The sequence below is a fragment of the Nerophis ophidion genome, linkage group LG04, assembly GCF_033978795.1.
Source record: "Nerophis ophidion isolate RoL-2023_Sa linkage group LG04, RoL_Noph_v1.0, whole genome shotgun sequence".
In the NCBI taxonomy this organism is placed as follows: domain Eukaryota; kingdom Metazoa; phylum Chordata; class Actinopteri; order Syngnathiformes; family Syngnathidae; genus Nerophis; species Nerophis ophidion.
The window spans coordinates 53,224,318-53,238,920 of NC_084614.1; the positions used below are offsets into that span (position 1 = coordinate 53,224,318).

At 38.5% G+C, this 14,603-nt stretch overlaps 1 protein-coding gene across 1 annotated transcript; it reads left to right on the plus strand.

Annotated features, from left to right (window-relative positions):
* Positions 1-830: 830 nt before the first annotated feature.
* Positions 831-13,137, plus strand: LOC133551540 (leucine-rich repeat neuronal protein 4). The gene is made up of 2 exons (XM_061898350.1): positions 831-976; positions 10,188-13,137. The coding sequence occupies exon 2, from the start codon at positions 10,196-10,198 to the stop codon at positions 10,892-10,894; it is 699 nt and encodes a 232-aa protein (XP_061754334.1). The 5' UTR covers positions 831-976; positions 10,188-10,195; the 3' UTR covers positions 10,895-13,137.
* Positions 13,138-14,603: the final 1,466 nt, after the last annotated feature.

A 14,603-nucleotide genomic window follows, 5' to 3' on the forward strand; every position in this document is an offset into this window, starting at 1 on the left:
TTGAGTCACCCTTTGGATGAAAACATCTGCAGGCCCATGTTGGCCATTCACATGTGGTCGGGGAAAAAACTGACACGGTGACAGTGAATTGTGTGGAAAACAACCCACTAAAAGTAACCATCTGCTTGCAGTTTTGCAGAAGGTCAAATTTCCTGTTTGATGGACTTTACATTTTTATTTGTATAGCAGTGATACACGTTGGTATCTTATACAGGGTGTAGTGCACACAGTGCACGTAAACACCCACACACCAATTAATGTGTGCAGATAGAGAGATAGACAACACAGCCCCGAGTATGTCCCAAAAATAAGAGAAGACAGATGTGATAGTTGAAGCGACATCAACAATGCTCCTTTTATTAGTTCTCTCATAAAATCCAAATGTTTTTTCCTGATGTTAACAAAGATTTCATCCGCCCAAATTAATCAACATCCCTCTTTTTACTCCCTTTCAGACATTTTAAAGAGGCGACCTTGCAGACTGTCATCCAACAAGTCTGATCACGTTTATTTCCCAGATTTGGGGAGCAGGCGAACTTTAGTTTACACATAGTTGTGGTGTTGCATGCAAAGTCCTGCATTTTATTGAGGTGAGACGAGTGAGCCAACAGCCATCATCAGCACTGATAAACCCTCAGTGAACTGCAGCCATTCTGTTTTTATCGCCTTCTCCCCTTTAAGGCAAACAAGAGCTCGTTAAGAAGCAAAAATGTGCACAATGTTGCAATAATGCGCATGCTGGCCTCATCAGCAATGATTTCATAGTGATAGCAAACTCCGCTAATAGCATGCACACTCATTTTACTCTAACGGAGCGGGAGGGGGGAGTGAGTGGGAGGGCAAAAAGAAGGAGGTGATTTTTTTTTTGTTAGAGGCGATTCAGATAAATAAATAGGAGCAGCAGGCAAGTGGAGGGCACACTAGCAAATTCCTCAAGAGTTCATAGGGGTGCAAGCATCTGCGGAACCATTAACAGGTAGGAGCTTTGTTTTCAGCATTCTACTCAGCTAAACTTTTTATTTTTTAATGCACATAAATGTGACCACTTATGTGAAGAGAATTAAAAATATTTTAGGCGTTTGAATGAGATAGTAGAAGTTGCTGCGTTCCCGTAAGTGGATCCAGCTGACTGGGCTTCACTGTGTCCTGAATGGGTGTGTGTGTGTGTGTGTGTGTGTGTGTGTGTGTGTGTGTGTGTGTGTGTGTGTGTGTGTGTGTGTGTGTGTGTGTATTTGTGTGTGCGTGTTTGTAGGCATTTACTGGGCCTCTTGTGCAATACTACTGCAATACTGTCTGGAATTTTTGAATTGGGTTGAGCTTAACTTTCAAACCACAAAAAGTGAAGTAAATTATATTTATATAGTGCTTTTCTTTAGTGACTCAAAACACTTTTACATCATGAAACCCAATATCTAAGTTACATTTAAACCAGCGTGGGTGGCACTGGGAGCAGGTGGGTAAAGTGTCTTGCCCGAGGACCCGACGGCAGTGACTAGGATGGCAGAAGCAGGGATCGAACCTGGAACTCTCAAGTTGCTGGCACGGCCAATCTACCAACCGAGCTATACCGCCCCATATAAAAACATGAAATATAAAATTAGATTTAGATAAATATATTTACAATATACGTAATTAACATTTGACTGGTAAATCTGTGATATATATTTTAATCTCCTGTTCCTTGGCAAGTTGATATTAGAAATACGTCGAACACATTTTAAAACATAGTACACGCAATATTACATTTCCAAGGTTTAAATGTGAAGCTGCTGTTGTAGACACTCACTGCCATACACTTACCTCACATGATACATAAAAAAATTGATAACATGCATATAAAAGCATAGAAAAGCGCTATACAAGTACAACCCATTTATATTCCATAATATACATTAACAAAGTAGTTCTTAGCCTTTTTTCAGTGATGTACCCCCTGTGAACATTTTTTTAATTCAAGTACCTCCTAATAAGAGCTAAGCATTTTTGGTTGAAAAAAAGAGATGAAGTAAAATACAGCAATATGTCATCAGTTTCTGATTTATTAAATTGTATAACAGTGCAAAATATTGCTCATTTGTAGTGGTCTTTCTTGAAAAATTTGGAAAAAAAGATATAAAAATAACTAAAAACTTGTTGAAAAATAAACAAGTGAATCAATTATAAATTTCTACACATAGAATTAATCATCAACTTAAAGTGCCCTCTTTGGGGATTGTAATGGAGATCCATCTGGATTCATGAACTTATTTCTAAACATTTCATCACAAAAATAGAAAAATTAACATCAATATTTATGGAACATGTCCACAAAAAATTCTAGCTGTCAAGACTGAATATTGCATTGTTGCATTTCTTTTCACAGTTTATGAACTTACATTCATATTCTCTTGAAGTACTATTCAATAAATATATTTATAAAGGATTTTTGAGTTGTTGCTATTTTTAGAATATTTAAAAAAAAATCTCACGTACCCCTTGGCAGTGGTCCCCAACCTTTTTGTATCCGCGGACCAGTCAACGCTTAATAATTTGTTCTTCTTTGTCATGAAAAAGGGACGTTTTTGTCATGAAAAAGGGAGTTTTTTGTGGTTGGTGCACTATTTGTAAGTGTATATTGTGTTTTTTATGTTGATTTAATAAACATAAAAAACATAAAAAAGGTATGCCCCTTGGCATACCTTCAAGTACCCCCAGGGGTACGCGTACCCCCATTTGAGAACCACTGCATTAACACTTCCATTTTTGTACACGTAGTCTATAAATGATGATTACAATTTTGAACTCTCAAGCAGACATTTTATTCAAAGCCTTATTAAACGCTGCTTGTGTTGTTAGTTCCCTTATATTTACAGCTATTGTAATCCGTAGGGTCCATAGGAAAGTGAGAGTTGGCCAAACACAATTTTTCTAAACGGCACCAAACGGTCCCCTCAGGTGCTGGATTTAGTTGTCTCTTTCTAATGTTTCGAGAGGAGGTGACGCTAGGTTAAGGGATTTGTATATTTTAAGATTAGGTAGTATTTCAGGAGTATTCTGCAATGATGATACATGATGGGTCTTTTTTCCAAGTACTTTTAATGTGTTTTTATAAATAACTTTGATAAATTTAAGTGTGGATTTATTTGTCACTATTTAGTAAAAGTAATTGAAATATGAGTATAATCATTCAAATAAAGTAAAGCTCAGCAGTCTGTTGTTGAATATTTTGTTATATATTTTAAATTTGATTTTATTCACCTATTTATTTAACTTGCTGCTTACAGTGCTTCACTTTTTCCACATTTTGTTACAGCCTTATTCCAAAAAGATTGAAAAAAAAAAAAATCACATGTACATAAGTATTCACAGCCTTTGCTTGATACTTTGTTGATGCACCTTTGCTAGCATTTACAGCCTCAAGTCTTTTGGACTGTGATGCCACAAGCATGGCACACCTATCTTTGGGCAGTTTGACCCATTCCTCTTTGCAGCACCTCTGCCGCTCCGTTATATTGGATGGGAAGCGGTGGTTTTCATCCAGAATGTCTCTGTACATTGGTGCATTCATCTTTCCCTCTATCCTGACTCGTCTGCCTTTCCAATCCAATCCAATACACTTTATTTATATAGCACATTTAAACAACAATAACGTTTCCAAAGTGCTGCACAGCCATGTTAAAAACAATATTAAAAAAAACAATATTATGCTCCACCAATGACTGAATAAAAACAAAAAATAAATAGATATAAAACCAATAGGGCTTCACGGTGGCAGAGGGGTTAGTGCGTCTGCCTCACAATACAAAGGTCCTGCAGTCCTGGGTTCAAATCCAGGCTCGGGATCTTTCTGTGTGGAGTTTGCATGTTCTCCCCGAGAATGCGTGGGTCCGCTCTGGGTACCCCGGCTTCCTCCCACTTCCAAAGACATGCACCTGGGGATAGGTTGATTGGCAACACTAAATGGGCCCTAGTGTGTGAATGTGAGTCTGAATGTTGTCTGTCTATCTGTGTTGGCCCTGCGATGAGGTGGCGACTTGTCCAGGGTGTACCCCGCCTTCCGCCCGATTGTAGCTGAGATAGGTGCCAGCGCCCCCCGCGACCCCACAAGGGAATAAGCGGTAGAAAATGGATGGATGGATAAAACCAATATAAAAAAAACCAATACAAAAACAAATATGATTAAAAACTATTTTAAAGGGTAAAATCAATTAAAACAGTAAAATAGAAATCAAAGTGTATAAAAAACACAGAGGACAACAGAGGTCAGAGGACCACACATCTCACGTAGTGTTAAAAGCCAAAGAATAAAAGTGGGTCTTAAGACGAGACTTAAAACACTCCACTGTGGAAGCAATTTGAACATGGAGGGGCAGAGTGTTCCAGAGCTTAGGGCCGACCACAGAGAAGGCCCTGTCTCCCCTGGTTTTAAGTCTGGTCTTGGGAACCACGAGCTGGAACTGGCTCTCGGACCTCAGAGTGCGCGCAGGAGTGTAAATTTGGATGAGGTCCGAGATATATTGAGGTGCCAGTCCATGTAAAGATTTAAAAACAAACAGCAATGTTTTAAAATCAATTCTAAAATGAACAGGGAGCCAGTGCAAACTCTGAAGAATTGGGGTTATATGCTGGCGTTTCCTGGCCCCTGTTAAAAGTCGTGCTGCCGCGTTCTGGACTAACTGCAACCCAGTTCCTTTCCTATGAAAAACATCCCCACAGCATGATGCTGCCACCACCACGCTGGACTGTAGGGATGGTATTGACCTTGTCTTCTCCAAACATGATGCCTGGCAGTCACGCTAAAGAGTTAAATCTTTTGTCTCATCAGACCAAGTTTCTCATAGAGTGAGAATATTTTAAGTGCATTTTGGCTAACTTTTTACTGAGAAATTTCTTCTCTCTGGCCACTCTAACATACAGGTCTAATTAATGGTTTGCGGCAGAGATGGTTGTCCTTCTGGAAGGTTATCCTCTCTCCACAGAGGAATGCTATAGCTCTGACAGAGTGACTGTCGGGTTCTTGGTTACCACCCTGGCTAGACCAACATGAATGGAGCAATGTACAGAGACATCCTGGATAAAAACCAACGCTTCCCATCCAACCTGATAGAGCTTGAGAGGTGCTGCAAAGACTAATGGACAAAACTGCCCAATGATAGGTGTGCCAAGCTGTAGCATTGTATTTAAAAAGACTTGAGGCTGTAATTGCTGCCAAAGGTGCATCAACAAAGTATTGAGCAAAGACTGTGAATACTTATGTACATGTGATTTGTTTTTTTTTTGTTTTTTTAAATACATTTGCAAAAAAAACAAAAAACGTTTCACATTGTCTTTATGGGGTATTGTGTTTAGAATTTTGAAGACGAAAACAATTTATTCCATTTTGGAATAAGGCTGCAACATAAAATGTGGAAAAAGTAAAGAGCTGTGCATACTTTTCCGATGCACTGTATATGATAACAGTAAATCAACCTCCCAAAAAATTAAAGTTTTGCACAACCCTAAGTTTTGTTCCAAGTACAGATGTATACAAATAAGTATTTATACTTTTTTTTTTACAGAACAACATACACACTGATTTGGAAACATTAAGGTGTAAGTGGGAGCTTTGCAGCCAACTAAACACCTCTGACATAGCAGCTGCGCCTTGCTGCTTATTTTTAGTATGTAAATATACAACAGCATCATCTTCGTGCATCTATATGTAAGATGGACAGATTTTTGGTAGGTGATTGATGTACATACTATTTAATTTTAATGTAATTATTTCAAACAAATTATAAAAATATAGCATTTTCAATACAATACCGTCATATAAAAAAATGGTAATATTAAAAGAAAAAAGCGTTTCCAAAAAGGAGCAGAAAGGAGCAAACGTTTATAATGTACTGGCCTAAATAGTAATTGCATTTATTTGTTTATTATTTAAAATATTACTAAATAATAACGAGCCCAAGATTGATCCTAGTGGCACATGAAATATGTTAATGTCAGATGCAGGAGATTTGCCGTTTTGTTCACAAACACATTGCTTACTAAGACCACCAGCATTGATTTTTACATTTTCCAAAATGAACATTGAACGTTCATTGGAACGTCCAACCTCCCTAAAACACGGCACAACCTGGCGAGAAGGTCGAAAAACGGCTCGAAAACAGTCTGCAAAGAATAATCTATGCAAAATGTTGACCAAATAACCACCATTACATGTTATGTCGACCACAAGGAAGTCTTTTGAATGTAGGAAAAAAAATTCATAATCCCTTTAATTTAACGTATAAAATCAAATACTAGCAATGTTAGATGGAAATGGGGCCACATAAAGCCACTGATTCTGACAACCACAGGACACTTATGTGCCCATGAGGAACAAAATTAGTCCTGTCTCTTCTGCAAGAAGCTTGGCAAATAAAAAAAAAACATGGTTGGCTCCATAACTACAAAATGAAACAAATTGATTTAGTGGGGTAAAAATGCTTATGGAAAAGGCAAAGATAGGGATGAGTGTTAAATTCTGTACTTTCGTGCAGGTACTGACCAAATTCTGTCCGTACCAACGAGAAACGATTCACATAAAATCAAACGTTGCCACATTTCAAAAAATGGCTCAAACATTTGGCGTGGAAACAAGCTCTCAAAGCAGACTCAGTCGGACTGCCGCTAGATAATGTTGCAATATTCAATGCCAACAAAGCAAGTATGTCTCATAGAAATCACTTGAATGCACAGTAAGGCTCCTTGTCCAAAATGTGCTGACTTGATCTTAATTTGTATTTAATTTGCCATAGACATGCTACTGAATTAGCATTAGCGATTGTACAGGGCGATTTCAATACCTTTGGCAATAAAAATCACAACTAAGATGCATGTATCAAACGCCTGGTGTGTTAGAAGTACAATACCTACAGTACAAACAATTTCAAGGGCTCAACATAAGACTAGACTGGTACATTCAATTTTATGGCAAAGCTTAGCTATGTCTTTAATCTACTGCCCTTTAGTGTCTCTGGAACTCCAACAGTATGCAAAGTCCATCCATCCATTTCCTACCACTTTTCCCTCTCTGGGTTGCAGAGGTGGCTGGAGCCTATCCCAGCTGCATTTGCCTACACCCTGGGCAAATCTTGTATGTAAAATCTACTACATAAAACTTGAAAATGAGACTCAGAAGTGTAAGAAAACAAGATATTAGATTGGAATGCATTGTTATCATTACTCTGTTTTAAATGGTAATTAAAAAGGTGATAGTATTATTAAACAAACATTTATTACAACATTATTAAAACATTTATCAAAACTCACCAAAGTATCAGTCAAAATTAATTTATATAGCACTCAATCACAGGTGCCTTGAAGGGCTGCACAAACGACAATGACCTCATTCATGATAATGCGATAGTCCAGTTCATTGGAGGCAAGCAGAGGGTCGTAGGAGGTCTCCATCCAGGTCATAGAAGAGTTGTTCACACTAGTTCAGGGGTCTCAGACACGCGGTCCGCCGGCAAATTGCGGCCCGCGAGAAGTTATTTTGCGGCCCCCACCATAATATGAAAGTTTAATGTTAGTGCGGCCCGCAAGTTTTATATGTATGCACTTGACAGCGTTGTGTTATTTGGGTCCAAAATGGCTCATTTAACATTCTGGGTTGCCTACCCCTGCGTTAGTGGAAAAGCGGCAAATGAGTGAAAGCACGGAGACGTTGCCATGGAGACGAGGATTTTTTACGTGCCTGGCTGCAGTCACAACGCTACACCTGTACGTCAGCAATAACAGTCCCCGATAACCTGGACCAATTCCAACCGTTATTTGTATTTTTTATTGTTTGATTCGCATTGACTCACACGATGAACACTACATATATTTCTGTATGACGCTGGATAACACTCCGGGAGCCGTCACTTTTTTGCGCTCCCTATCCCGGTACTATTATCCGCCGACCGCCGTGTTGCTATAGGGAGGAAAATCAGAAGGACACAGATTGGGGAAATAACATTACTCTGTGCGTCGGCTAAATACAAATATACTCCGCAACCCCAAACATGTCTTTTTCAAAGCCTGCAGGGAAGAGAAAGGTTAGTGGTGAGCAAAGACAATTCCAGGAAAAGTGGGAGATGCAGTATTTCTTTGTTGAGACAGGGGCACCCCGACGTGTCTTATTTGCACAGACAAAGGAATACAATTTGAAAGGCCAATATACAACTCGACATGCTGAAGAGTATGCAACATTTTTTTAAGAAATCTTTTTTTGCGGCCCAGCCTCACCCAGACTCTGCATCCAGTGGCCCCCAAGTATATTGAGTTTGAGACCCATGCACTAGGTAAAGACTTAGAACAGCTAGCACAGCCTTCAGATTGGTACCTCTCCAGCAATTATCCGTGGCCATCTGGTAACCTCTCCTTGCAGGAGAAGGGGGCAAGAAAGAGAGAGCAGCCGCAGGTCAACTGGTCTAAAACGGAGTCTATTTAAAGCTAAAGTATTAAGTAGAGTTTTAAGAGGTTTAAATACTTCTACTGAGGTGACATCTCTGTCGCTGGTAGGGCATTCCAGAGTACTGGAGCCCAAATAGAAAACGCTCTCGACTTTTTTTTGGGCTGTAGGATAATCCGGCATTCTTGGAAAATAGGTTCCTGGATGGATTGTAGGGTACAATACAATCAGCAAAATGGTGCTAAAACATTTAATATTTTGTATGTAGGTAATAAAACTTTAAATTCGCCACTTAAGTGTACCGGGAGCCAGTGCAGGTGGGCCAATATAAGCAAAATATGATCGTATTTTCTTACTATCAACTGTAATCTTTTAAAGCTGGACATAGGGAGCCCCGAAAATAATACGTTACAGTAATCGAGAGGAGACATAGTTCTTCACAGAGTTGCTTTGTACGATGTTTTGTTATCACATTTCAATGTGGTATCTTTTAACCAGTGTCGGTGTCTAGCAGGACCAATAATCAACATTTCCGTTTTCTTAGGTTAAGATGCAAAAATTTGTTGGATATTCATTGTTTGATTTCATTTAGACACGCCTCCAGGTGACCACATTCTGGCATGTTCGTCAGCTTTAGGGACGTGTAGAGTTGGGTGTCATCAGCATAACAGTGAAAGCTAACACCGTGTTTGCAAATATGCACCAAACCCTGAGGGGCTTCGCACGTTACCTTAACATACTTCGAAGTAACGTTAATACGGGATACATAGTGCATCCTGTCAGTGGGATAGAAGTTAAAGCAAGAAAAAGCTCAGTCTGACATACCGAAAGGTGCCAATAGAATGTAATGAACGACGGTATCGAAAGCAGCACCAAGATCAAGTAGCAACCACATGAATGACTCCTCAGCATCCATAGTTAGCAATAGATCATTAGTCACTTTTGCGAGGGCCCTCTCAGTAGAGCAATTTGCCCTGAACCTCGACTAGAAGGGTTCATAAAGATTTTTAAATGCTAAGTCTTTATTTAGAAGTTGATCAACAATTTTTTTCCAGAATTTTTTAGATAAACAGAAGGTGCGATACCGGCCTGTAGTTTAGCACGAGGTGCGACACCGGCCTGTAGTTTAGCACAAGGTCAGAATCGAGGTTAGGTCTTTTAAGCAGAGAATGAATAGATGTTTTTTTTTAATGCTAAGGGAACAGTACCGAAGGAGAGTTTCGATTCCCAGTTACCAGGAATTGGTTCTGTTTTAGTTTAAATGTCGAAAGTACCCATCCCGGGTAGAAGCTGGTGAATGATCTCAGTAGAGTATGGAGTACCATCACCAATAACAACATTGCTAAATTAGTCTATTTAGCTTCAACCACACTGGCCGTATTTTGAGTTAAAGAGAAATGCCTAAAACCACCATCCTGGCGGTCGGCTATATTGGGCTTTGGGAGCGATGAACATTAAGATGGCATGAAAAAACCCAAAACATAAAAAGAAGTGTCTCAAAAATAAGTCACTCTCGAGAACTTGGAACACACAATTCAAGTTGCCAAGTGACAGCCTCGAAACATCCATGATTTAGAGAGAATCTTGTATAATGAGTTTACCAAACTACCTCCTGGGATGAAATACTTATAGGTGAAATACAAGCATAGATCTATTTCATGTTATTTTGATTGTAAGGGGAAACTTGTAAAATGAACAGGGATGAAATGATTATTTCCCTCCTGTAAAAGTGACTATATAAGTACATATTGATACTGATGAGTGTTCTTTGTACCACTTCAAGGCTCTGTGATGGCTGCCAAAAGAAACTTTCCCTTGACAATCATGTTCCTGGCTCTCATTAAAAGTTCCATTACCCAGCCGGGATCCAATCCCGCAGGACCCCTCATACCCGCCAAGGACGAGGAGCTCCCCCCGGATGAGTATTACGACACAGAGGACGAACCTAGCACCGTTCCGCCAAAGACCGTTTCTCAGAGAGGAGGAATAGCCGTGCAGAGATGTGACTACAACCCCTGCACGGAGAACCAACCACCGTGCTTCGAGCTCTCCGCCGTCAATCACTGCTTGTGTCCGGGGCTTACGTCTCACCTGGTGGCGCCGGAGGCTCCTTACCTGAAATCGGTAGCTTGGAACGGGTCTGACGTGGTCGTGCGCTGGTGTGCCCCTATGTCCTACGTGACGGCCTACAGCGTGACGGTTGGCGGGAAAGAGAGGCAGAGGTTCGGGAGGGAGCGACGGAGGGGCGGCGTGGGTCCCGTCGAGAACATCTCCGAGGTGTGCGTGGTGGCGCTGAACAACGCCGGAGATAGCGAGGCCTCGTGTGTGATGTACCAGCCTAAGGACCACAGTCTGCCTCTCAAAGCAGGACTGATAGGGGGCGCTCTCAGCCTCCTGATGCTCCTCCTTGTGGTTGTTCTGCTTTGGAGGCGATGGCGGCAAAGGAAGCTGCGGAGAAACATCACTATGAGTCACACAGCTGGGACATAAATGACAAAACAAACCCTCTTAGGACATTCTGCAATATTTATAATATTACGGATAGAAAAATGATATCAAGAAAGGCCAGGCTTTATTTGTTATTGATTTTCATTTAATGTATTTATTTTGAACTTAAGAATACAATATTGTCATCTGATAAAACAATAATGTAATAATAGATGTAATATATGGTAATATTGGGGGGAAGAAATACCTAATAATTCAATATGTAAAAATATGAAAACAAATTTAACATTACATTGTTAAACATAAAAAAAGAATGTCTAATTATGTAGTATGACTGTGTATATATTTTATTGCACATTTATCGACATTTGATACCACACAATGTGTTGGAGGATAAGCAGAACATGGATGGGCGTAAATATAAATACAATGCAAACATTTTCATAAATACAAACACTAATAATGGCAAAATATTATTTAAAAACACTGTTTGCTAGTAACGGGTCAAACAATACTGAAACTTTGAAGCATCACAAAACAAAGAAGTGATGTGTGTGTACCTTTAGGGGAAAAAAAACATTTCACCGATACAGCTGCTGTGTCGTTTGACTACAAAGCAGAAAACTGGCGCTTCTTTCAGCTTAGAGTGACAACCCGTACTGAAAAAAAGTCATAGAAGTGGCGGTTTTCATCACAATCATCGATCTAAATAGAACTACTGGGGATTATTTTGATTTGATCTTCCTGTTTACAATTTGGGTCATTGACCACATATACACGTTTTAAATTATTTTATGCACAAATATTCATGCATAATATATAAATATAAAAAAACATATTTGCTAACAATTTAATTTCCAGGTCAAATGTAGTGACTTTTTTTATCTGGCGTTAGCGCAATCGTGACACACGAACAGTGTCTACGCAGTGTCTATACAGCTACTGAGTGTGCCCCACACTCACTTACGCATCACTACTGTTTGCTTTGTCATTTTAATTGTAGCGTAGGTCAGTGGTTCTCTCAACTTTTTCCACCAAGTACCACCTCAGAAAACACTTGGCCTTCCAAATACCATTATAATGACCAACATTAAAATACAGTAGCGTAGTAGCCCTAAATATTCATTACAAACAAGGCAGAGGTATTAAATATACTTGTTAAATATTTTTGGTTGTTAATATTTTAGGCCACTGTAACATTACACACAGTTTGAACAGTAGCACTGTTTGAATATATTTAATTAAGAGATTATTTGGCGTACCACTAGCTAGAGCCTGTTTACCACTTGTGGTACACGTACCACAGTTTGAGAATCAGAGCCTAGATATTTTTAAAAGTCAAATTGTATGTTAAAACCCAAATCATGCTCTTTACAATAATTATACACAAGATCATAATGCAGGGTACAACTCTACTGCATCCTATTGAAAACTGCTTCTAATACACTTGAATACCTGAGTTGTGTCTTGCAGTGCAAGTGAATACAGTAAAAAGAGAGAAGTCATTGAAAAATATGCGTAGGAGTTAGGTACAATATAAAGTACGCTGATTCATTCTGCAGCCAAGTTTTAAAGGAAAATAAATCCCTGATGACAAAGTTTACAGATAATCAGCAGAGTTCTTTGACATCAATTTAGAAGTAAGCCAGTGCTTTGCTGCATGTTTCTGCACAATTTGGGGGCGGCATGAAGAGTAATGTAAACACTTGGAGTCCAAAAAACACAACAGGGTAGTTTGTACAGAATATAAACATACTTTAGATGTATTAAACTGACTTGATTCAATGCATGTTCTCATTTTTAAAAGTACGGTGTCATTTTTGAGAAATGTTCCACACCATATTGCACAATAAAAAAAAAAGTGTGCTGTATGCTTAATCTCTCTGTGAGAGTTTATGCCACTAAGCACATTGAGTGAATGTGATGTGAATGTTACCTTTTATTTCTCCTCAGACAAAAACCCACATAGAACAAGGCTTAAATGAATCAAATTACTGTACATTTCCTAAAGGTTCTATTAAACACCGCTCAACTCTTTCTCCTGTGGAGTTGTTTACCAGCGCCATCTGTGATGATGTCGGAAGTGGGAGCTCAAGTGTCTGACGGTGTTTTTCCAGCTGTCATAAAACATCTTTTTTGTAAGGAAATTTGGATTCCGTTGGACTTGTTTTGACTCCAATAAAGACTCAGCAGTCGTCCACTCCTGTGCTGCTATGAAGCCACGATAAGAAGGAATGTCCACTAATAAGAATGCCCACTAATAAAAAATGTCCTCTATTTCCAAATCTTCAAAGCTTTTGTCAACACACTTCCATCTGCATGTCTCACTTCCATATGGTTCCGGTTTCATGCTTTTCTTACAGGAGATGTTTCCAACAGTACTCTGTACACTGCAAAAAAGAGCTTGACAAAATACAAGATAAAAAGAAAAAGACTAGATTTTAGTAAAAATATTGCTAAATGTTAGTAAAGTTATTTGTCTATGCAACCAGTTAACTTTACTTTATAATAAATCCTAAATTAAGATTTCTATGTCTAAAAAAATATAGCAGGACTTTTAAGCTAGAAATAAGTACCTTATTCTGAAAACAAGAATTATTTAACCTTCAATTCTTAAATTAAGCATCCTCTGGATGTTGCTGTATTTTTAAACAAGATTTTCCATGTGTAGTAAACTAACATATCTTATTTGAAGTTCTTTTCTCAATTTTAACACAAAATAGACCATATATAGTTATTCATGCTAACATTAAGATGATGCTGTAAAATGACTAAAAATAAGAAAATTAGATCTTAAAACTAGGGAAATTTATAGAAATAAAATTTCAAATCTTAGCAAGTGGCAAATAATTTGCAGGGTAACAATGTGTTGGGTGATCCCTCTTTTTAAGAAGTTATTTTCAAATCAAGACACATTTTTTACTAGCGCCATCAATCAAATTAATTTGATTAAATCACAATTAATTGCCCACTTTTCAACATAGAAAGTGTGGATATAGGCAATGTAAAACTAGCATTTTGATTACTTCTTTCACAAAACCCGTGGAGAGCTGGTATTCCAGGTTAAAGATCCCAGACTCTGACACTTTTAAGAAACTTTTGAAAACTTCTCTTTTTAGTAAAGCTTTTAGTTGATGCACTTTTTAACCATCAATTTTAATCCATTTTGTATTCTTTTTATGATGTTGCCCCTGTTTTAATGTAATTGTTGTTACAGTGCTTTGTTATTTTATCTCTGAAAAACACTTTATATATACAATTTACTTACTTACTTATTTATTTGCATGTTTTTGTCGCCCTGGTCCATGATTACTTCAAAACTGATACGAAGCAAAAAATAAATATACAATTTGTCATTTACAGACTTTCCTGCTCTTGAGAAACACATCAGTAGGATAGGACGCAAAAATAAAATAGTAGAAGGCTTAACATCTTTTTCTATAGTTTTTCATTTCCAGGCCTGCGTTTCTTTCTCCATTTTCCACAGGTTCGGACTCAGTCTTCCTCCCCTTGAGGGGGCTCCTAATTTTAATGATCGAATATGGCTTAAGTTTTTTTAAAGATATTTTTAACATCCATACTTCCATCTTCTTTAAAGTCAGAATCATTCAATGGTCACTGCAAACTACACTTTTCTCACTTGGTGCGTCCAATTTTGCACTAGATTATTTGGTTGAAGAGGACCATATTTCCTCATGCTCCCATATTTTGGAAATGTATGCACGCTGGCTCTTTCCTTAGTTGTATAACT

Bases quoted from the DNA above. Each gene is read 5' to 3' on its own strand.
- LOC133551540 (XM_061898350.1), top strand. From the start codon at position 10,196: ATGGCTGCCAAAAGAAACTTTCCCTTGACAATCATGTTCCTGGCTCTC.